Source organism: Neovison vison, chromosome 1, assembly GCF_020171115.1.
Source record: "Neovison vison isolate M4711 chromosome 1, ASM_NN_V1, whole genome shotgun sequence".
NCBI classification, from domain to species: Eukaryota; Metazoa; Chordata; class Mammalia; order Carnivora; family Mustelidae; genus Neogale; species Neogale vison.
In genome coordinates, this window is record NC_058091.1 from 125,002,307 (window position 1) to 125,025,958 (window position 23,652).

General features: G+C 48.6%; 1 protein-coding gene across 2 annotated transcripts in view; it reads right to left on the reverse strand.

The window, feature by feature from the left end:
- Window positions 1-4,092: 4,092 nt before the first annotated feature.
- The window catches only part of GMDS (GDP-mannose 4,6-dehydratase), a 633,896-nt gene continuing 614,336 nt past the window's right edge, over window positions 4,093-23,652 (reverse strand). For both annotated transcript variants that reach the window (XM_044257882.1, XM_044257899.1), the window contains 2 exons: window positions 4,847-4,915; window positions 4,093-4,532 (listed from right to left, as the gene is read on the reverse strand). In XM_044257882.1, coding sequence (XP_044113817.1) covers window positions 4,470-4,532; window positions 4,847-4,915 — 132 coding nt within the window. In that variant the 3' untranslated portion in view covers window positions 4,093-4,469. The remainder of the gene's footprint in view (window positions 4,533-4,846; window positions 4,916-23,652) is intronic.

Sequence of the window (23,652 nt, forward strand, 5' to 3'; positions counted from 1 at the left end):
GCTCTAGCGCCTTGGGTCTTAGGCTTCCAAACGCCCGTTTCCGCGTGCACACTAGCGCATTAGCGAAGCCAGGGCTGCGACAAGGAGGGTATTCTTAAGGACAGCTCTCCATCACCTCCTCAGCGCCCACCCGTGTTCGCGGGTTGGGGAGCGCGAGGCCGCGAACCCCCGGACATGTGCGCGGGGCCGATCCCACTGGGGTCTGGGCGGAGGAAGCTAAGCCCGCGCATGCGCACGCGCGCGGCGCAGTTCGTCCCGCAGTCCGCCACCCCAGCAACCCACCTTCCCCGTGTCCCCGCGGAAGCTTGGAGGTCCGGAGTTGAGCCGCGCCGGAGGTTGCAGAGCTAGTGAGCCGAGTACGCAGGCCAGCCTAGGCCTGAGCAACCGCCGTCTGGACCCTTTAGTACCTGGCATAGTGGGTGCGCTCACAGACGGGCACATGGCCCTGAATTCAGAGATCAAAAGGGCAGCTGAGACGGGGCGTCCGCTGTGTGTGATCCCTGACCCTGGAGGAAGGGCGGGAGCTGGGGAGTAGGCGGTGGGGCTGGGGTCAGGCTGCGGTCGTCGCCCTTGCAGCAGAGAGAGACACTCTGGCTGAGGAAACGGGTGAGGGTGGGGGTGGGCCCGTGCCGTCGTATTCGTAACGGAGGCCTTGGAAAGGTCTCTGGAGACAGAGCGCACTCCGGGAGGGTCAGGCGGTGGTGAGGGTGAGCCCCAGGCGGCCGGCGGGAAGCACCGTAGGTCGGGCCTGGGGGCGGCAGTGGCAACCTCACAGGCCGGGGAAAGCGACGTGACTAGAGACCCAGTGACAAGTAATAACCCTGATGGCACAGCCCCTGAAAAAGTGCTCGACGCTTCGGCGTTTTCGCGGGGCAGAGAGCGAGGTTGGGAGGTCGCTGGGAGCCCTGGCCTGGGGCGTGCTTGGGGTAGGGCAGCAGCGCCCCCTGCGTCTCCCTGAAGAAATCGGGCCCAGACGCCGTGAGCTCCAAAAGGAAGCCGTGGATGGTGGGAAAACCCCGACTGCGGAGGGTGGGCCAGCACCCAGAGCAGCTTTGTGTCGCAGTTGTCCCTCCCTTTTGTGAAGCTTCGCGGCACCATCAGTTATTAAAGCCCACGATTTTTGGAGAGGTGTAGGTGGGGTGATGGGACATGTTGATCTGTTTGTAAGATACGCGCGCGCGCGCGCTCACGATCTTTTTGTAAAACCCGGGTGGGAGTTCTCCGCACCCCTTTCTCGCATACCATACACAGATCGATCGCGCAAGGCTGCGGCACAGGTTGTGAAAAATAGATGACGTGTGGGCTTGGATTTATGGGGATCCATGCTAAAACTGAGAGTAACCGGTTGAAATTCCCAAATACAAACAAGGTGCCTGGGACGCTTTCTTGGGGTTTAGAAAGTAATTTGTAAACTGCTTTTAAGGTTATTTGAAATGAAAATTTCCAGCTGGGAGCTTTAAGAACACAAGGCAAGTTTCATTTGCCAGCAGTCGACCAACCGGCGATCCAGGGTTCTATGGAATTTTGGTGGTTGGTGTTGGTAAGGCGATTAAAAACCAAGAGGAGTCTGATGCATTTTTGCACTGGTTTACTGGCGCACAATGGTAGACCTGAAATCCAGTTCCTGAGGAGCCATCTTGAGGGGAACTTTATCTTCCCTAGCATTTCAGCACTTCCGTTAAAGGTCCCACAGCCCGGCACTGCACGCCTTCACCCCTAAACAGCTGGAGGGGTGTGTCAGGTTTATTTCTCGGGGCCTAGCTGCCTCCCAATTCCTTAAAGACAAAGGGCAGCCGACACAGCCCAGAAGACGGTCTGGCAGGCTGGTCTGATGGAAAGGGAGGGAGGTCCTGGGTGGCCCAGGTATCCATACATCTTGCTGTCATCTGGGGCACAAATGTGGGGTTTGACTGCTTGGGTATTATGTTTGAATGTACAGAAAGTTTGACTTTCTTAGTTTTCACTAAAAGATAAAAAATCAAGGTGGAAGATATTTTATCATATTAATCTGAATAGCCAAAGCTGGCAGAGCAGGAAAAAGGGGAGAAAAAGAAGTTCAGTGAAATTGAGTTGAGATTTAAGATGGAAGACACTTTTTAATAATTGTCTTGAAGGATGTCCAAGTGAAATTCAGAGCACAGAAAGAACAGAGATACTCAGGCAAATCTGTTCTCTTGTTCAGCCTTTAAGCGGTGGAAGACCAGGAAGCCAAATGAGCCAACCCCTTCTCCCCAGTTGAAGATTCCGGAATACAGAGAAGATGCAACCAAAAATACTTTTGCATCCTTCAGAAACTGATGCTCCAGGCCATTTGAGAAGAATAATTTAACATTATAACTCTACATCAGTCCCATTAAACCCCTGCCTAGAATCTCTCGTGATCCTTTTTAAGGAGCTTATTACGGTTTGGGGATAACAAGCCTCAAAACACTGAAGTGCATAGGGCCACTGCAAGCATAGAATGGCCTCTTGTGCCTGGGTGTGGGATGAGGTGAAGGTTCAGGGGGGTCACAGGAGAAGAGGGGAGGTGCCTGTCCATCAGGGTCAAGGCTAAGGGGAATGTGTGTTAATATGTTTATTTGTGAGATTTGTAAGGGTATGTATGTGGCTGTATGTTGATGATAGCAGGTTCGTGAATTGTGTTTTCAAGACTTTGTGAGTGAATGTGTGTTTGTGAGACTGTTTTGTGTGACAGTGCGTGAGCTAGCGTGTTGTAGGTGTGTATCTGTATTTGTGTGCATGTGCCTGTTTAGATGTGTATATCTGGATGTGTGGCAATGTGTGTGACTCTGTACTTGTGAGTGCGAGTGTGCCCACAAGCCTCTAAGTCCTGGAGCCCGGCCTTCCAGAGCCATCTGTTTCCAATTAGCAGCATCCCGATTGGGAGAAGGCCTGTCCTGGGGCAGCTTCTGAGAACCGGGTGGGCCAGCTCAAGCCGCCCAAGTTCTGCTCCATCGAAGCTGAGGCTGCCCCTGGCCAGCATACTCTTGTAGCAACTCAGGCAGCCACACAAAGAGCCCTCTTTCCTGCCGCCAGCCGTTGGAGCCTGGGTCCTCCCCCAGATCATAAACCTGCCGGTGAAGACATTCACAAATAGTTCACCCGCATTCACACGAGCATGTGCAAAGGCTGGATTCCATTCGCTATAAAGTTTTATTTTATTTTCCTTGGAGAGGGAGGGAGGGGGAAAAGAAGAGTCCTGACCTAATTTATTCTAGGGCAAAATATTGTATTTCATGCAGAAGTATACACCTGTACACAAATCTTTGCTTGCTGCTTGTGGGTTCCATACATTTGTGTGTCCACCTGCCTTAGCCTGCCTTAATACACTTAGTACAGCCATGAGTTTATGGCTCAGGAGCACATGCCTGTGGTGAAAACTGGGCCTCCTAAATGATGCGCTCAGTGAAAAATGGATCCAGCGATCTTAGGCCCAGGTTAAACCTCTTTATTATAATTTTTAATTAACACTGATGTAGTTCGACTGTACAATGTCTGACATATATTAAGCACTTCATATAAATTGGTTAAATGATTAAATCAAAATTAGATTTTTAAAAAAGTGATACAGCACTGAGAAGCGGTTGGAAGTAAGTATTGTGTGAAAGATTCTAGACCACAAGGAAAGGCATGGGCTCAGAGACCTCTGGGTAACGCAGGGGCTTTGGCATGGAATGTTCCAACAATATTTACTTACCTTCAAGTTTCTTCTTCTGGCCCCCCTCTATTTCTCAAGACTTCTTTTGAGATGGTGGGAGCCCCGTGGGTTCTAATTATAGTCAGCAGAGACCAGAGGGGGTGTGAATGCCTCCTTTCTTCAGGAACTGGGTTTCCAGATCCGCTGGATAGAGTGGCTTATTGTCACCAAAAGGGGGAAAGAAATGTCCCAGACAGGGACTTAGGAGAAGGCTCAGGCAAAAGGCAGGCTCAGGCGCAGCAGGGGTCTACCCGCAGGGGCTCTCTCAAAAGGGAGGGAGGCCTAAAGGAAGCTATTTCACTCCGAGGCAAAAATTTGGGTATTTTTGTTTGGGGGCTCTTATAGCTGCTTTTATACCTCAGGAAAAACACCGACATCGACTCTGCTAATGCTAGTTCATAGAAAGGCCATTTTTAATAAGAAAAGATTAAAACAATTTGAAAGCCCCACAATTTCAGTTGTCTAATGACATAATTTCAAGTACAGTGAACGTGTGATTAAAACATCTTGTTGATTTCACAAAACCATTCAGAAGAGGCCTCGACAAAAGGAAATTGGGCCGAACCCCGAAGTGCCACGTCCCGGCTGCTACAAACCTCTGCGGCCCGGGATCCTAACGGCGGGGCAAGGCGCAGTGGCCCCTAGGGTCAGCAGGGAACCCGCGGGATTCTCGCGCCCCTCCCGGGTTCACACCTGCGGCCCCGCACCAGCTGATTCCAAGCGGGGACCCACCACAGGCCGGCAGGGGCGGCGCGGGCGTCCGCGGCCGCGCTCAGGCGTTGGGGTTGTTTCTCATGAGCTCCACGTCGGCGTCCACCATCTCCCTCACCAGCTCCTGGGACCCGAGACACAGGGGGTGGGCGGTGAGGGAGGAGTTTCTGCCACTCTCTCCGGGTGACACCCCCACCCCCTGTGGCGCGCCCAGAGAGGCCTCCGCCACCCTCCCTCCACCCTACCCGCCTCCACCCGCCCCCTTTTCTAGCCCTCCAGGCCTGGGGCACCTCGGGCCCCAAGCGGGCCCGGAGCGCTGCTGCTCCGGGCGCCTCGCTGCCTCGCCGGGCCGGCCGCCCCTCCCGCTGGGCCTGCTTCGGCCCAGCCCGGCAGCGAGCGGGCCAGCGGAGTCCACCACCCGTAAAGAAAGGCACTTACATCAAAAGCGACCCGGGGTTTCCAGCTCAGCTTCTGTTTCGCTTTGGTGCAATCTCCTTGCAGAAAGTCCTGCGGGGGGAGGGAAAGATAAAGCTGACGTGGGTCGGGGGCGGCCGGGGCCGAGTCGCAGGGAGCCCCCCACCCTTCCGCTGCTGTCAGTGAGCGAACGCTCGAGGCACACGTCTCCCCGTTTCCCTCCTTTCGGTCCCCGCCAGGCACGCTCAGTGCAGCTCCCCAGCCGTAAATCTTGCGAAGGTCGCGTTTAAGAATGCGCCGCACAGACCCGTGAGGATCGTGACAACGGTGCGTCCCCAGCTCACAGCCACCTCCTCCTGTCCACTCCTCCCCTCCGCCGCGTCCCATGGACGCTTAATGACTTTTTTTTTTAAAAAAACATTAAGTTGTCAGGGACGCTACTGTGAGAACTGTTTCGAATTACTGCACTTCTCAGGCAAGGAGAGGAGTAAATGAGCAGACGCCCCCGGTCGCCCCTGCGCGCCGCGCAACCGCCGCGTTCCTCTCCCACTGCAGGGCGGGCGGCCGGGGGCCCAACGCCGCTGCGCTCCGACTCTCCCCCAGGCTCCGCGGCGCTGGGGTGCCCGGCGCGCAGCGGGCAGGCGCGCAGGGCTGGCTGACCCGGCCCTCCGCGGCGGGGAGCTGGGTGCCCCCTAACGGAGCCCTGGCTAACTCTGGGCCCGCAGAGCAGTTCTTTCCGGGCTTGGCTTAGAGCTTCCCCGACCCGCGGGCGGCTCACAACTGCCGTCCAGCACACGCACAGGCGCATAAAACGAAACTGAAGTTTCACAAAGGGATCCTCGCCTTTACTGTCCAGGGGCACGATACACCGTATTTTCTATTCTGTTCTGTTCTATCCCCTTCCTTAGAAAATAGTGATCTCTGCCCACTTACTTCATTCACCTCAAGATCCACTAATCCGCTGCAACTAGCAGTTTGAAAATACAGCTCCAGAGAGCAAGCACCCTGAGGCTTCTTCAGCTCGGTAGCACTCAGTCTTCTGCCCAGTGTTCCCTAACTGCTCTGATGGAAGATCAAGTTAATTTTTAAACGAAACTCCAGCTCCTGTTCAGGAAGCTCAAGCTGTCATTTGCTTGATCCTTGACTTTCTCATCCTATCTGACAGGGCCTTTGTCTATATGTATGTATGTATATGTATATATGTATATGTATGTATATATATATATGTGTGTGTGTGTGTGTGTGTGTGTGTGTGTGTATAGCCAATGACTCAGGTAGAGTCTGCCCTGCTCAGCTGGGCAGGCATGGAACCGCTTTTAGGAGAGTTTCCATCCATTTCAGAGACTTCCTTAAGAAGGAAACTGTCTAAAAGAAAAGCTACAGGAGAACATTAATCCTGCACCTCAGCCCTCACTCACCCATTTCTTATTACAGGTCGCTGAAGACTGATTTAGAAGAAAATTGGGATGAGAATTTCAGGATGATTTGAAAAAAAGAAAGGGAGGGAGGAAAGGAGGGAGAGAGGGAGGAAGGAAAGAAGAAAGGAAGGGGAAAAAAAGGAAAGACACATAACTTTGAAGCAGATCATTTGGGGGGGGTGAGATAAACATTTAGCTTTTCCCTGTACGAATGTATTCATCAAATAGTACACAGGATGAGTCCTTAAAACGGAAGGGTGTGAAGGCAGTAGGACAGCCAGCCCAAGTACCCCATCGAGAAGCTATTCTAGTTACACACCATATTAAGGAATGACCTAAAACCGGTTACATCTAGCGAAAGGAACAGATAATGAAACTACAACGAAGCCTGCCCCAGTGATTTTCTTCGGATTCCCTGAAAGGTGGCAGGCATAGGGCATTTATGCTGGGAAAGGCCACCAGGGGCTGGGCAGGACCCGGGTGCTCACCTTCACTGCTAAGACTTCCATATCAAAGGGTGTCTGGGTGCTACTTCTGAAGGAACAGTAGTCCTGCCTTCTTCTCACTGTCACTTCCCGAGGTTCCAGTTACCCACGCTCAGCTGGGTTCGGAGCAGGCAACCAGTCAGAAGGTCAGCAGTAGCCTAACCCTATGCCTGCCTCACGCACCTCCCTCCCTCTCGTCACTAGGTATTTTGTCATCTCACATCATCACAAGAAAAAGGGTAAGTACAGTACAGTAAGATATTTTGAGAGAGTGACACCAATTCATATAACTTTTATTATGGCATACTGTTATAATTGTTCCATTTTATTATTAGTCATTGTTGTTCATCTCTTATGTGCCCAGTTTATGAATTAAACTTTACCACAGGCATGTAGTATAGGAAGAGACATAGTGTATATAGGGCTGGGTGCTATCCTAGTTTCAGACATCCACTGGAGGTGGGGCTTGGGATGGACCCGCCTCGAATCGAGGGGGGCTCCTGTACTGTATGTTTGGAGTCATTCCCTAGGAGAGTACAGTCAATGGCCCTCATTCTCCATCATCCATCATTACTTTTTAGGCTTGAATAAATCAAACTCCCAAAGGCTTTGCATTTCACAATACACTGAAGTACTGATTTCCTCTCCAGGGTGTTAATAATAGTAAAACAAGTTATTTCTGCTGCTCCAAACAGTCCATATGCAGGTTCTTCAGGAAAAGTAGAATACAAAATTAATAAGTAGCAATTAACTTTGCATGGAGCTGGAAATAGAAGTGGAAAAACAAATTCATTTACTTCTCTTTCCTTTCCCTAAATAAACTTGTATATGCTTCCACAATACTTCTCTATTTTACTATAAGAGTCACACAAAGATACTCATTCTTTTTCCCCGGAGAGCTGTGCAATGTGGCGTCATGAAGCAACACAGCCCTCCCCCAATTCCATAGCAGTTGCACAGCTCAAAGAAACATGGTTATTGTTTAATCACACAACACTTGCTGTAAATCAACCAGCATTGCATAGGATGCAATTCATGGCTCTGAACTTACAGTTAGCAAAACCCTAAAACCCAGTTTGGCTTCAAGTGATCTCAGTAGGCTTGGGAAAGGGAGCTTTGTATTGTAATTATGTTTCCTGTATTTTTCTACAAGTAGCTCATAATATAAAAACAACTAGGGAACTACAATTAAGGAAAAAGAAAAATGGTTTTCAAAAGCTTCGAAACAGACCTTGCTACCATACACTGTAAAAGTATTTCATTGAAACCAGAGACGCACCCAGTTAAACTTCCCAATTTAGTTTTGAGCCCAACTCCTACATTCCAGTCTAGCAGCTTACTTTAACCTTCTGCCAAGGCTCTGTCTCCCTGAAATTTAATTAGACCAAGAGACCTTGTGAAGGAAAAGGATGAGGTTCCATCAAAACAAAGCAGCAGCTCTCTACACCAGCTGCTACTGAGCTAACATCGAGACTAGTCCGTGTGCCTGTGCTCCAGTCAACTTCAAGGGAAAGATTAGGGACATCCCCGCTTATTTTACACTTTGCTTCTCCTGAAGGACTTTCTTACTTCTTTCTGTCGTGTCCTTTCGAGGAAAGAGACAGTAAATTGTTCAGGCTGCAGGGTTTGGGGACACAGGACCGACGAACTTCCAGGGTGGTGTGGGGAAAGTGTGGCATGGGAGTACACAGGACTCTGGAATGACAGCACGGACATAGGAACACTTCTTTAAATAAAGCTTCCGCCAGCATGAAGAGAAAAGGGACTGTGGAAGCTAGATTCTTACAAGGACATCAGGAATTAACTGCTCGGCTCACAGGACTGTGTGGAGCAATGGAGTGGGGCAGATAAGGTCACAATATAGTTTCCTTTTACATTTCACAAACCCTCTCCTCTAGGGCGTGATCAGCTCCCGAGGACGAGAGAGAAGAATGATTCATCTATTTTGTTCTTTTCTTCTTTTTTTGACAGTTCAGTTCCTTCTTTATTTATAGGCTCGAAGTCATAGTGGGACAACAGGAGCAAGAACTGATTAAAGAGAAGATTTTATGTAAAGTTTCCAAAATGGACTTTGTGCACTGGGTGGTCTGGAACTTTTCTTTAAAAAAAGAGACAATAAAGCTCTGGGAAAAATTTAAAGCATTTCTATGTGAATATGACATTTCCTGAACTCTGGCTTCTGGTGTCTTCACTGTTTCCATTGCTATTCCTTAGGTGAGCTATACAGTTTCAACATGTGATTTATTATTGTCAAATTCAATTAGGTTTAGCTGAGCATTTTACAGCAGCAAAACAGCATGAGCAAAGAGAACGTGCATGTCCAGATGCCTGGAGCCCCCTTCATTTTTCTCGGATTCCCTGACTACCGTTGACTCGTCAGACCTTTCGGAGCTGTCCTCTGACCGTGGCTCTGTCTAGGCATAAACCCTACAGGCCCAATGCCAATGGCCCGAGTCGCAAACAGAAGCACGGTAGGAGGGCATGTTTTGCTGCAGCAATTTTTCAGGCTTTCCTGGCTTATGTTCTTGTTATAGTGAACTGATAAAGGGCCAGACCAAATCCTGGAAAAGTCATTAAGCCAGTTCCTGAGCCCACAGTAGTTAACATAAAATCCAGAAAAGTAGAGACCATGCTGTGCCATTATCTTCTACTATAACTATAGTTCCCTTCCCTCAAATCTCCTTTTTTAAAATCTCGATCAAGATAACAACACATCTTTAAATTACACTGCTTAGTTTTCTTTCCTCTCACTCCCCGCAATCTTTTTTTTAATTTTGATCATTATTTAACACATTAAACACCCACCCATCTTCCCTAAAATCTCTGTGGGGAATGCTATTAAATAGATTGATCGCACAGGATAATTTTTCAAAGTTCACAGAGTCATGTTCTTTCTCTCCCCCTTTTCACTGTGGTTGCATTTGGAAAATTTTAATATTTATTTCAAATTATGTGTTGGATACCATGTTTCTCAACAGGTCAGCTGTAAGGTTTGCAAAGGACATCTGTTTAGGTGGAGAAACATTTTGAAAGTGTGAGCTCTTTTGGCAGGATGTTGTTAAATTTCTAATGTGCGTATTGAAATAAACTGACTCCTGAGTGCTATAAATAAGGAGAAGATGTACGGACAGGGGATGTTAATAAGGAAAACTAAGACGGGTGAAAGCCCTGGTTAGACGTCTTCAAGAATTTAAAATATGGAAATGTGAGTAACACTGGGTATTCATTTCTTTTCCTTCTACTTTTCCCAAAAAAAAAAAAAAAAAGCAAAATTGAGGAATAGCTCAGGTTCCAAGGGAATAAAAGAATGAAACAAATTTGGTATTTGGTTCTTGATCTAACTTTATGCTAATGTGGAGTGAGCAGGAAAGCTTTACTCTTGGGGGAAAGGCTTCTTTTTAGAAAGAAATACTAAAAGCAAAACAAAACAAAACAAACTTCAGTAAAATGGAAAAAGCTTTAAAGTTGCACAGAATATCCCAGTCAAGATTCAAGACGAGCAGCTGGGAGTCGGTAAGAATGGGGGAAAAAAAAGAAACCAAAGAGTTCCCCCAGAAAGTTTGCAATATAGTATGTCTCTTACCAGGCAGTTTAAACTCTTACGTGCTCATAAATATATCATTTGATTGAAACCCTTCCGGACAGGGAATGAATCTCGCAGCAGTAAGAAAGGCAACGGCCTTAATAATGGTAACAAACGTTTCCCCCTCTCTTCCCTTTTACTGCTGTATATCAGCACAAATTGAAGTTGAAGCCAGGCCTCTCCTTTAATGACAAGGGGTGATAAGAGACAAGAAGAAAACAGCAGGCTGTCTCGTCTGCTCAGGAAGCTGGACTCAGTGGGACTGTCCATCAGCAGGGGCTGACAGAATGCCGTCAGACCCCAAACAATGCTCGGGCTCAACCTCAGGGAAATTGAGTCAGTCAGCACCGGCTCCGACAGGCGTACTGACAGTAGAGATAAAGTGGCAAAGGGAGCAAAACAGTGTGAGCAGGCCCTGCATTGTGTCCCTGTCCTCAGTTACCCGGGTGGAGGCTGCTGGGAGGCACTTGGCACAGGGCGACACATATGTACCCTAGACTGAAAGCCTGGCAGAGCCCTCACATCATCACCGCTGTCACCCCCACTGGTGGCCTGGCATGTGAGCCCTGCCTGTTACTTATGGCTCAGGCTGTATACTTCAGTGACCTCCTGCTTGGTGCCCGAGGGCGTCTCTAGGATCCTGTGACCCCTCATTGATCCCATTTTTCTGGGTTGGGGGCCACTTAGTTTCAATGGATAGCATTTGTCATTTGGAATCAGGAGCTATCAGGAGCTACTAAACAAGGGAAAGAAATAGATCTGTCCATGGGTATGTCCCAGACACTACTGGAAAAGCGTACCGAGCGTGGCAGAGCTCTCGTGGAGAGTAAATGAGAACATTGTCTTCCTTAGGTGTCCGCTTGTATGTCAGTACGGCCTAAGGTGGTAAAAGAAAGTATTCACTGTATTAAGGGAGAATCCGATTAATGGCATTCATAGTGCAGCCGACATATAGACACGTCTTTTCTACGTGTACTCTAAAAATATGGTTAGCATAAAAAGAGAAATGTCATTAGGCAAAAAGGGTTCTAGAAGACACACTGACAACACAATCGTGTGCCGGAAATACAGGACTTAAACACACCAATTTCCTTTTAAATAGTTTTAAAAAATGCTGTGGAGGAAGTCCCTTAAGGCAGACATGCTTGAGACATGTAGAGACGAGGACAGTGGTCCTCTATCCTCCATGGAACAGACACACAGATCCATACAATTCATGCCACGCTGAGGCCCGGCTTCTCCTACCGCAGGAGGGGGGCAGGGTGCCCTTTCAGCACCGTCCCAACAACTGCCTGGCCATCTGCACCCTCCGGCACCAGGGGCCTGTGCGGCCTGTCCTGTTCCGTCAGGCTTTGAGTGAGCTGAGCAAAGGAAAGCATTTTTTAGAAGCTGTGCCTTATAGCTGTGGGGGAGCTGTCTACTCATGAGTCGGTTGCTTTAAATAAAACCAGCGGTACAATTTGGGGAATGCAGTCTTGCATCACACACATTGATGAGGCCCTATGGCTTTTTGTATCTGTTCTGCACCTATAATTGTAATCTCAGAGTTAATTTTTGCTGTTGCTGTTAGCTTTATGTCTTGATCCCCAGTGCTTACAGGAGTATCAAGCTAGGGAAAGCTAGATTAAGTACTGTAACTGGAGCCCTCTTGGTTCTGATTTCTTCACTGATCTTCACTCTAAGCAGCTGATACGGGGGGGGGGGGAGGATGGGGGGCTGACTCACAGTTGTGATGCAGAGCCGCTTAATGAAAGGGAGATAAGATTGTTAGTGACCTCAGCATTCCAGGCTTCAAAGCCAGCACCATCTTCGCTGGAAATTACTGGTTGCTCTTAATAACTGGATCTTGGGTGTGAAGATTTACCCATGCTGGTAGGAGGTGACACAAACCCCGAGGAAAGGAGATAAAGCACCTTTAAGTGGACCGATTAAAGACTGTTGTGACCTAATTGGCAAGTGGCACTCAGGAGCACGAGAAGCAGGCGGCCTTGCTTTTGCCATTTAGTACTTTTTACCCTCAAAGCACTTTACACACATCAGCTAATTAAATCTCCAGACAATCACATTCAAAATGCAACTCAAGAGATCTTATATCTGTTTCGGGTGGCTGTTTGCTAGCGATGAAAGCACCATACCAAGTATCAGTGGGGATTAAAGCCCAGCTCTGTCCCACAGCTTATCTTCAGCCTGCCTGTGGCTAGGAGACACCTTGCCACTCGAGGAAGGCCGACTAGGGCCACAGGAGACCCTGATAGCACCAGGGGAAGGTGATTTTCCATCAGCTTGTTGCCTTTCAGTGTAATAGGAAATACACCCCACCCCATAGAAAGGGCTCTGCCTTCCCTTTGAATAATAGTGCCAAAGAATATGGCCAGTAATACGACTGCCTCCACAATATAGATTTTTTTCCTTTGGGGTTTTTCTCAATTTATATTGTACCACACACCACTCACATTCAAGAAACTACCTTCAGTAATCTTTCCTTCCCTCTTTCAATTCATCCATCCATCCATCCATTCATCCTTCTCCCAACCAAAATATAAATTATATGACAGAGCCATTCAAATGTACACCCCTAGATTCCTTCCAACAGTCATTCCCTCGGTAACTTGTTAAGAAACTCTAGGACTAACCAGGCAGCTCACTACATCCAAATTCTTGTTTTTCCATTGTTTCTCTGAGGACTTTCATATTTGAGGAGAAATTAAGACAACTACGAGGACCTTTGTTAGTAAGGGTTTTGAGAGACATGAGGGGAAAAAAGAGTATTAAGACAGATATTTTATTTACCCTTCTATGATTTTTATCTATCCATTCATTTGGTTTCCTATTATCATGGTTAATAGAGAGCTTACTAGGCTGCTGCATATGTAACCTGGCAGTCTTTCTTATGTATTTTTATAAGAGGAACAGAATCCTGTATCTGAACATGTGTATAGAGACATTTAAACAAATAACTTGATTAATGTCACAAAGCCATCTAGTGGTAGGGTTCTGGACAAAAAGCCAGGATTTCTGATTCTTAGTCCAGCACTCACAATGCTCAGTAAGACAAACTCTCCCTAAAAGTACCATGAGCAATATACTTTATGCTGCATTAATTGAGTGGCACAAAGGTCTCTAAAGAATAAATACTGTATCAACATATGGAAATATCAACCTACTCCAGAGCTGGATGAAAGAGATGAATGGAGAAGAGTAGATACAGTATGATTCAATGCGTATGACATTCCGGTATCAGCATTCTAATCGATGGTGATAGATATTAGATAGTGGTTATAGGGGAAAGAGGATCAACAGGGAAGGTGTGGGAAGAAACTCTTGGGTGATCTTCTCTGTATGATAGGAGCAGAGCAAACATAAGTGCATCTATTTGTCAAAGTGGACCAAAATATATAGTGAAGTGCATGTCACTGTATATAACTTAGGTCTCATGAACAAAGGATTCTTTGGTACCACCACCAACACAGAGATATCAAGGGACAGAACCTGGCTTGGTATCATGGCTTAACCCCATAGCTGTGTGACCTTGGAGGGCAAGTTTCTCAGTGTTTCTGAGCCTCAGATTTTAAACCAGGTGTAAAATAGGGAAAACATCACCTATCTTGAAGGTTTGTGAGAATTCAAGATGACATATGGAATGTAGCTAGTACTATTTCTAATTTATTTAACACTGTTAGGGCTAATATTGTTGCTTTTATCACTAAGATATAGGGAAAGCTATCCTTTTAATTTCTTACAGTAACATCATGGATGAAAATGTAATCTTTTTAAAAAAGATTTGATTAAGGGCGTCTGGGTGGCTCAGTGGGTTAAAGCCTCTGCCTTCGGCTCATGTCATGATCCTAGGGTCCTGGGATCAGGCCCTGAATCGGGAATCTCTGCTCAGCAGGGAGCCTGCTTCCCTTCCTCTCTCTCTGCCTGCCTCTCTGCCTGCTTGTGATCACTGTCTGTCAAATAAATAAAATCTTTAAAAAAATCTGATTAATTAATTAAAAGCACATTGGGGGAGGGGCAGAGGGAGAAGGACAGAGAATCTCAAGCAGCCCCTGTGCTGTGTAGAGCCGAAAGCAGCGTTTGATCTCGTGACTCTGAGCCAAAATCAAGAGTCTGACGTTCAACTGACTGATCTACCCAGGCGACCCAAAAATGTAATTTTTTTCAAGTGGGTTGTCTTATAGTGTTTCTTTCATGCTTTCATGTTACTTCAACCTTGCATGTAATCCGACTTCTATTTTTAGATCATTTTTTGAGTAATTGTAACCAGAGTATGCAGGATTTTGTATTCTACTTTTCCCTAATTATTATAAATGTTTCTATGCTCTTGATTGTTTCTTGCCAAATGTTTACGGTATTAGAGCTGGGACGTAGCTGTGGACAAGACAAGGCCCTTGCCATGAGCTTATGTTCCAGTCAGGGTAGACAGTCCAGAGTACAGGAGATGTGAGTAAGACCATGTCCACTACTGAGAGTGTTCGACGAAGACTGAAGAGGAAGCCAGCTGGATCAAGAGTGGGAGGGCTGGCTGGAGAAGGCCTTCCCAAATAGGTGACATATGATCCAAGATTTGAATGACAATAAAAAGCCAGTCACATTAAGTCCTGGGGTAGGCGGGTCTCCTGGGGACACCACAGGTACGTGGACGGTAGGGAGCAACACCCCTGGTCTGAGGGGCAGAGAGAAGGCCACTGAGTCTGGACAAAATGAATGAAGGGAATCAGAGCCCAAAAAGAAGTTGGAGAGGTAAAAAAAAAAGAAAAAAGAAAAAAGGCCAGACTATGCCTGGCCTGCTGGGTCATTCCTCCCATGGGGCCCAGGTCTCTCCCAGCAAAGCCATGTTTTTGCAAGACTTTACTCTCTAGTATCTGCATCTGGTCGGCCACAATCATATAGCTGGCTAACTCACTAGTTCAGAAGTCTGATTTTCAGATGCCAGTGTAATTTTTCAAAGTGAGTATGGGACATTTAGCTAAATGTTTAAAAGGGTGGCTAAGGGACTTCTGCCGGGCATGCTCCAACCCCTTTCCCTCCCTAACAGAGCCGCCGCTCTTTAATGTGTTTGTGCCACCCAGCCTAGAAACATCTGGCCACTCTTGAAGGGATTAGGTCCAGGCTACTGCAGTTAGGAGTCAGGACTCTGCCCAGCTGGCCCTGTAGGACACAGGGCCCAGGGGACCTCCCGGGGCCAGAGGGCAGGAGCCTGGCCTCCTGTGCGGTAGAAGGGCCGGACCTCTTCTGGCCGAAGGAGGACACGTTTAAGCTCCCGAGGGCGGCGAAGATGGTGCCCCACCCTTCACTTCCTCCTGTGTGAGCAGAATCCTGGTCAGACTGAAACTGTCCCTACCAATTCCCCTTTTTAGAAGGCATCTTCTTTTTCTCCACTCGTTCTCGAGAGAATGGGACACAGCACTGAAACATGCTGGAATTTTCAATTTTTTACCAAAGTCTATGTACATAAAGGTTCACTCATCTACGTAGAAAGAACCTGGCTTTGCTTTAAAATGCATAGTCCTGGGGCACCTGGGTGGCTCAGTCTTTAAGTGCCTGCCTTCGGCGCAAGTCATGATCCCACGGTCCTAGGATCCAGACCTACATAGGCTCCCTGCTTGGCGGGAAGCCTGTTTCTCCCTCTCCCACTTCCCCTGCTTGTGTTCCCTCTCTTGCTGTGTCTCTCTGTGTCAAATAATAAATAAAATCTTGAAAAAAATAAATAAAATGCATAGTCCTTTATCAGCCAGCTACGCACAATACAGATTTGGATTGTGTTCTGAGCCACTAGAGGCCTCAGGCCCTAGGGGCACATGCCCTGTTGGATGTTTTCAAGGGCTCCATGCTAGGCGGGAGCGGGGCTGCCTCAGGAGGAGAGGCCGCGAGAGAGGGGAGCATGTGAGGCGAGCAGAGAGAAGACTCACCGAAGGACTGGATTTGGAGGAAAGAGGATTTATAGGGAACTCCTAGGATTTTGGCTTGAATGGGGACCTTTCCATCGCTTTCAAAGACATTATATGAATTTACAAATGCTACCAGCAAAGTATGAGTGTAACTTTTTATCACAACACCAGCATTAGATTTTATCTCCTTTTGAAGAAAGCCCTCATTTTTGTGATTATGAAACAGAGACTCTTTGAAAAGATTACTTTTGTAAAATTACCTGTGTTCTCTTCTATCATTCCATGGAACACACTGTCTTGTTTTGGATCTTGATTTGATGCCAAAGCCTCTCAGCTGAGGAAGTCTGGTTAACTCAGAGAAAGGAGCTCAGTTTCCACAGGCCCCAGCTGTGTTCGTGTGAAAGGAAGGAGAGGGGAAGGCAGCTCACCTTCTTCCATGACCCCTAGCTAGTGCATAGTTTCAGCTGTGCCTTAGGATGTGTAAGGAAAGGGTTAAGCCACCCTGTGTCCACTAGGCCCTAGCGACATGGTCCGCTTTTAATCTGTGGCTTGTGGCAGGAGGAAGTCCGAGAGGTGGCCTTTCACATGACATCATAAAAGCCTGATTTATCGCCAGCCACCAAACATCTAGAAAATCATAACATCCTTTCAGGAAAATGCAGTGGAAAATAATCAGGTTGACTTTGATGAAAGCTTTGGTGGGGACTCCAAGTGTGACATTCTGCACAGTAACCCTTGGCAGGTGCCCCGTTTGCAGTCTGAGCAGCCTTCATGACAAAGTCCCGCGTCTGAGCTGCATGGCTGCCCACAGCGGAGCAGGGCTTTCATGTCCACAGATAAAACAAGAGTTTGGTTCGCACTCTGCCAGCTTGCCTAAAATAACACCAGAGTGTATGTGAAAATGCTCTGGGAATAACAGCTCTATCCAGATGTGAGGAATTCTCAGTTATGGAAATATCAAGATCCTACTCTTTTACCAAACCTGCCGCCATGGTAGCAATGCCAAACGCTGCTGCTTCCTCTGCTGCTTCTGTTGACTTGCTCTTCTCCCCTTTCCTAGGACCACGTTCAGGACACAACTCTGCAGTCAGAACCTTTTCCTATGTAGTATTTCCAGAGCAGTGTCCCCTGTGGTGTCATTCTTAATATCTAAGGGAGCTAATAAGCGATGATAGAGATGACACACTCCAAAATCAAGGGGTGAATGCCTCAGACCACAAGGAATTGTTCCCAGGAATGTTTACATCTCTGTGCTATTTCTCCTGCTCAGTAAGTTGACAAAAGCACCAAGCAGGAACCTCATTTTCTTTGGTGTGCATGATGTACTTTGCAAATAAACATAGGAAAGAAGGACAAAGAGTACTGGATGGTTCTATAATTCTGGCCACATCAAGTCTATAAAAGCTCACTGGCATAGAAGGTAGGCCTATCTTTGCAGATTGACATCAACACAGAAGGTCCTGGGGAAGAGAGGTGTTCTAAAGATTGGGCCAGGACTGACAAGTCAGGGTTGAAAGTCTGGCAAAAATGAAGACTGGGACACAGTTCAAAGTTATGTTCACTTTGTTTTACTGCGACACCTCAACTGTGTTTACGGAGACTTCATAGGATCAAAGACTCAACATCATTAGGCAGAGCCCCATGAAGGTTCCCAGAAGGTTGGTGCTTGGTGGAGGGAGGAGCCCCCAGTTTGGAGGAGCTCCGAGCCCGGGCCCCCACACTATCGACCTGAGAATGGGCTTCCTACTGCCGCATCACCCGGCCCTCACCGCCACCACTGTCAATTCTTTCAGAGTTTGATTTTTGAACTGGAAAGGCCTTCCCAAACCTGATTGTCCCAGGATTTTGTATGGGAACCAGGATGATTTGGGAGCTAGCACAGGGGTGAGGCCTAGCTCTGGTCCGGCCACTTGAGTTCTGTCACTTGAACTTTGCTCATCTGTCAATGAGGGAAGGGAGGGACTGGAAGAATTTTCAAGGTCCCTTCTAAGGCCCTGCTTGCTACTGGGCTAGGATAGCTGGTGTCTGCACAGGGCTGAGTTCCTTACATCAACCCTTAGGGATCCTGTGTGGCATCTCCTTGCCTAACGACGGCTCATTGTCTCGCAGCGGCCACGGCAGAAGCAGTGGCTCTCGAGTTCTGCTCTAGCAGGCCTTGGTCTGGCTTAGCCTCAGGTATAGCCAGGCAGTGGGGGAGCTGGTGACTCAGTGCACAGTTAGATGGCAGAGGCCTCTGCGGCCCAGTTGCACCTCTGCCCACGGAGGCTGTGCCCACAGGGCTGGAAGGCTCCACGCAGAGGGCGCTGGTTAGGAGGCAAGTGACCCGAGGAGGGAGGCAGGATTTTGGGTAGTGGTGTGCTGCACCAGAGGCCCAGAGGGAACTAGGGCTTCAAACACTCCCCAGGTAAGCATCCCTGGACATTTGGGGAGCCTCCCACAGAGCCTGCCAGACTGAGTGTTTCAGCTCTCTTGTGGCTGTAAGACACATACTGGCAGTATCTTCTTGCCCAGAGCCGTGCGTGTCACTGCGGCGCTCGCACGGTAAATAAATTCGGTGAAAGTGGGGGATATACTTCCCACCAATGCAGCTCATCACCAGATGGCCTGCCGTATGGAGTGCCACCAGGTCAGGAAGCCTCTGCTCAGGGGGCTCCTACATGAGGTGCCCTCTTCAGTGGGTCGGGGGCTGCCCCCACTCCCCAGCCCTGGCCCTTCGGGACTCAGCTGTGGAGGGCCTCTGGCTGCTGTTCACTCAGAATGGCTCTGTGCCCAAGACTAGCTTTGGAGTGGGGGACTTGGGGAGACCTCTGAGCCGGCAGTAAGAGCATCTGTTTATTGGGCCCCTTGTCTGAGCTATGCGCCAAGAAGCACTTTACATACCTCACACTCTTAAACCTTCTAGCAGTCCTGTGTGCCCCACAAGGGAAGGGAGGCTCTGGCAGGCGAAATGACGTGCCCAGTGTCCATTCATGGTAGAGCCTGGATCCAAAGCCCAGTCTCTAGGACTCCAGCCCAGGTAATTAGCCCATTTCTCTAAACTCCCTCCCTTCTTCTTCATTTAGTAAGTGGGCTGACAGCTGATGTGTACAACAATCTGTCAAGTCATGCATTCCCATCGAGCAGATGCCCTTGATGGGGACAAAGTCCCACCCTGGAGAACTTGTTGAACACACAACAGAAGGGGACTATCCTTGCCCTCCATGGAGGTCCAGAAATACTGACACTGCTGGTTAGAGTGCCTGTGTAGGTTGTACAAAGAGCAGGTACAGAAGTGGAAACCCGAGTCAGAACAAAAAGGGGGCATACCAGCAGATACCACATCGCCATAAGCACCTGGCTCTCAATGGCACCCTGTGAAGGAGTTTAATGCAGCCATGGAGTTTACAGCAAAAGTGAATTCATTGTTCTTCTTCAGTGGGGGTGTGTGTGTGTGGAAGGTTTTATAAGAGGGTTGAAGATAAAGTATTCTGTTTTGGTTCCTATGGTTAATGTCATCTAGAAAACACAACTCTCGGCTCCTTAAGCACCATAAGGAATGGTCATGATCATGGACTTTGTAAGCAGCTGAAACATAGACCAGTGGGCAATTTGCCTGTGGAAGGATTCTTTTCAATCTGTCCCCCCCCCCTACCCCCCTGCCACTACTAGGCTGTGAGACTCTCATAGACGTTCCTCAGCAGAACCAGGCTTTGGGGTGGAATCTTCTAGGAACTGTTGGCTTTCTAGGACCACAAGCAACAGTGAGGGACACCAGACATGGGAGTTCTGTGAGTCTGGGAAACTTCCAAATGGACTTTGCTCAGATCCGACCCCCTCGGAATACCCTTTTCTATGAAAAGACTTCAACTCATAGAATTCACAAGAGTTGTCTGGTCTTATTTATGCCACCACCATGACCGTGACTAACAGAAATACAACTAGTCCTCAGGGTGCATACCTTTTCTATTTCAGGGTCTGGGTAGTGAAAGAGATAGCTACTGGAGTGGGTCTGGAGAACACGTGTTATCTAAAGACTTTATCCAGATGGACTTAGTTCTGGAGTTTGGACAGTGAGAGCTCAGAAAGAGGGAGATGTCTAATTATAACCATCATGATGATAGTAACAACAGTAATATTTATCACAAAACAATAGCTGTGTCGTGCTTTACTATTTGAAAAGCATATTTTGGCCTATTTTTTTTTTTTTTTACATAATTCTGGCAACATTCAGCCATCCACACACTCAGTAGCCATAATCACCTGGCCTTTGAGTGGCTCAAGGTCCTGTAGTAGAGACTAGCGAATTCGTGGCGTATCATCTGGTTCGTGCCACAGCACAGAGTGGGCGACAGAGCATGTGAACAGAAGGGAAGCCACATGAGTACAGGGAGTAGGCACAGGATTGAGGCCTGAAGAGGGACAAGAAAGGGGAGGAGAATGAGCATTGTGGTGGCCTTAAATGTGCCCTGGGGTAAGCCTGTCCCTGAGGCATCTGCACAAATCAGTAATGGGAGGACTCGTCTTAACATGGTCCCTTTGGAACCAGGAAGAGCTACCCTCACAGAGGGCCAGAAGAGGGGACCGCAGCCCTTCGGGGACCAAGGCTCTCAGAGATCTTTTCAGAGTAAATGCTCCCTGAGCTGGATCGTGAACCATGAGTGGGACGGAGGACAGCAAAGGGCAAAGGTAAAGACAGTGTAGGTGTCAGATCAGGAGCTGAAGCGCACAAGGGGGTTACAGAATCTTCTGTGACTTGCAGGTTGGGATGGCTGGGGCAGCGTGGTGTGGAATTCCCCCCTCGTGCTGGCTGTGGACCCCAGTTTCACAGTCGGGAGGGCTAGGTTAGCATGACGGGCGGAGCTGGGCCTCAGCAGAATCCCAGTACTGACTGTCACTCACTACCCAAGCCTCAGTTTTATAATTTGAAACCTGTTACATTCTATCTGCATGTAATAAAGATCAGAGATACCGTAAGTGCTTAGAACAGTGCCTGATGCTGGGCGGGCTCTCCACAAAAGGCGGCTACTGTCAGTGTGTAACACGAAGGCTCCATCGGGGCCTAGGGCATCTAGCAAGATGCTTTGGAGGCCACGCCAGGCCTTGGAGCTGGTTCTCCAAAGTGGCTGCCCGGCACTCCGCCGCCGACACCTCATCAGACTGTTAGTTCCCCATAGCCTGTCATTGTCTTGCTTGTCCTCATTTATTTAAACCGTACCCCTGTGAAAACACATGGGACTTGGGGGCAGAGAGACTTAGGCTGACAACCCAGATTCACCAGTTCAAGTGGGGGAAGCAGCTCAAGCTAGGGCCCTGTGGTGGTAGGAGCTGGCTGGTCAGAAACCCCCGAGGTGGGGTGAGGTAAGCTGTTACCTGTGGCAATGAATCCAGGATGTAAGGATCGATAACTTTGTCAAAAAGATTCCTGGGGGCGCCTGGGTGGCTCAGTGGGTTAAAGCCTCTGCCAGTGTCCTGGGATTGAGCCCCACATCGGGCTCTCTGCTCAGCAGGGAGCCTGCTTCCTCCTCTCTCTCTGCCTGCCTCTCTGCCTACTTGTGATCTGTCAAGTAAAAAAAAAAGATTCCTGGATATATTTCTTCATCTGGGTACTCATCAGACCCTCTGCCTAGGGGTGGCTTCAGGGATCCACTTGGGGAACCTGTTGACCACCGAGGGGCTGGTGATCAGATTGGAGCCATTTTAGGGCATCTGGGGAAAGGGCTGGAGGCCAGAGCAGCACACACAGCCTCTGTGAGGAGTTCCGAAGCCCAGAGCTCAAGAGGAATCCCTCGCTCACTCGGGTCCTCATCTACATGTAGGCACCCTGGAGTTTCTGGAAGAGTAGAGTGAGACCCAATATTGTAAGTTTCTGTTGGGTAACTTAAGTCACTGTCACCAAGTTAGCAAAAATAAATGGAGGCCAATTAATAGCACACAGATGGTGCCGCAGGGTTATGGAACAGAGGAGGTCTTTTAGGAGAGAAGATTTACCTTCTCCCTCTCAGAGGAGGGAGACACTTCCCCCATGGTCAGGGCACCTCACAGCCCAGTGAGGGCCTGCCTGACTCGAGCCTGTGGCAGAACCTGAAGGGCCACTTTGATCTTTATCGGGTGACTCAGTGCTTCTTGCACCACCATCCCTCTGACTGGAGCCCTGGCAAGGGCGTAGTATCCAAGGAGGCACAGAGGGGAGAGGAGGAAAAGACGCATTAGCCATCCTGGCAGATGAGCTCAGGTCTGAAGACAGAGCATCACGCTTCGGGGGCCTGGTGCTCCCAGCTCATTTCTCCCGAATGGTTTCTCTCTCTGCTACACTCTTCTCTCTCCTTTCCTTCTCAAGGAGCCACTTACAGTAGAGGCTTTTAAATATTGGCCAACCTTCTGTTTAATACTTTATATATGTCGTGGGGGCTCCTTGTACTTCTCTGGCTTACCCTCATGGAGGGGAACTAGAAAAGCTCCTAGCAACTCAACACATCTTTTTGCCCAAAATGATGCAAGACACATTAGAAAGTTCCTTAGCACCCAAAAGAAGGCCCTGACCCCACCTGTCCCTTTGGGATTTCCTGTCCGTTCTTGCAGGTTACCCGCTAAGAAGGGACGCCCCGGCACTCTGCGCCCCACATTGCTCTCTCCTTTTGTCCAGTGCTCTCTGCGTGGAGGTCATGTTCTGTAGACATGGCGGACAGTGGCAGGCTGCATTTCTCTGAAATCTGGCTCATTTCAGCTTATTTCCTTGTCATCAGTTCTGTAACTGTTTTGGCCTGTGTGAAATGGTTGGTTCGGTGAGGGGGAGAAAATACATTTCTCCTTTTATACCTTTAAAATACCGCCCTCTCCTCAGGTGAAGGCCAACCTAGCCTCGTGCTCTGGGCTGGAGAACTGGGTTTCCGGTGACCATAATCTCGAGTTATAAATGAAGTATGTTTATTCATCCTCATGAGTAGAAACACACTGTAATATCTTGACTTAATAGAACCTGCCTCATGACCTGCAGGTAGTGTCTGTGTGCCAGCTGTGCCAGGCCTGTCAGGAGGGGGAGGAGCTGGGGCCCAGCAGGGGCTGTCCCTTGAGTCCTACAGGAAGTCACGGGGCTCAGTGGTGCTCGGGGCAGGATGACTCTGATCCCAGTGCACACCAGGAGCAGCCAGCCAGAAGCATCCCCTTACCTTTGCTCCTCACGTAACACCCCTCCTCACTCGGAGCTTTTCCTTTTCTTTTTGTGATTTAATTTTTTTCCTCTTTTGGAATAGCTGCTTATGGGGGGCACTCCTCAGGGGCTTTCAACCACCGCCTCTGGCCTCTGGCCATGAAAGAGTGGACACAGCTACATCCTTGGGGTGTCTTCTGAGGAGGTGGGCATCAGGCAGATCAAGCCGGTACTTCCTTTCCTTTTCTTGATCTCTACCTTTCTTGATCTCGGTTTCCTCAGTGAAATCAGTGTTCCTCAGCAAATTTGTGGATTTTGTTTAAAAGA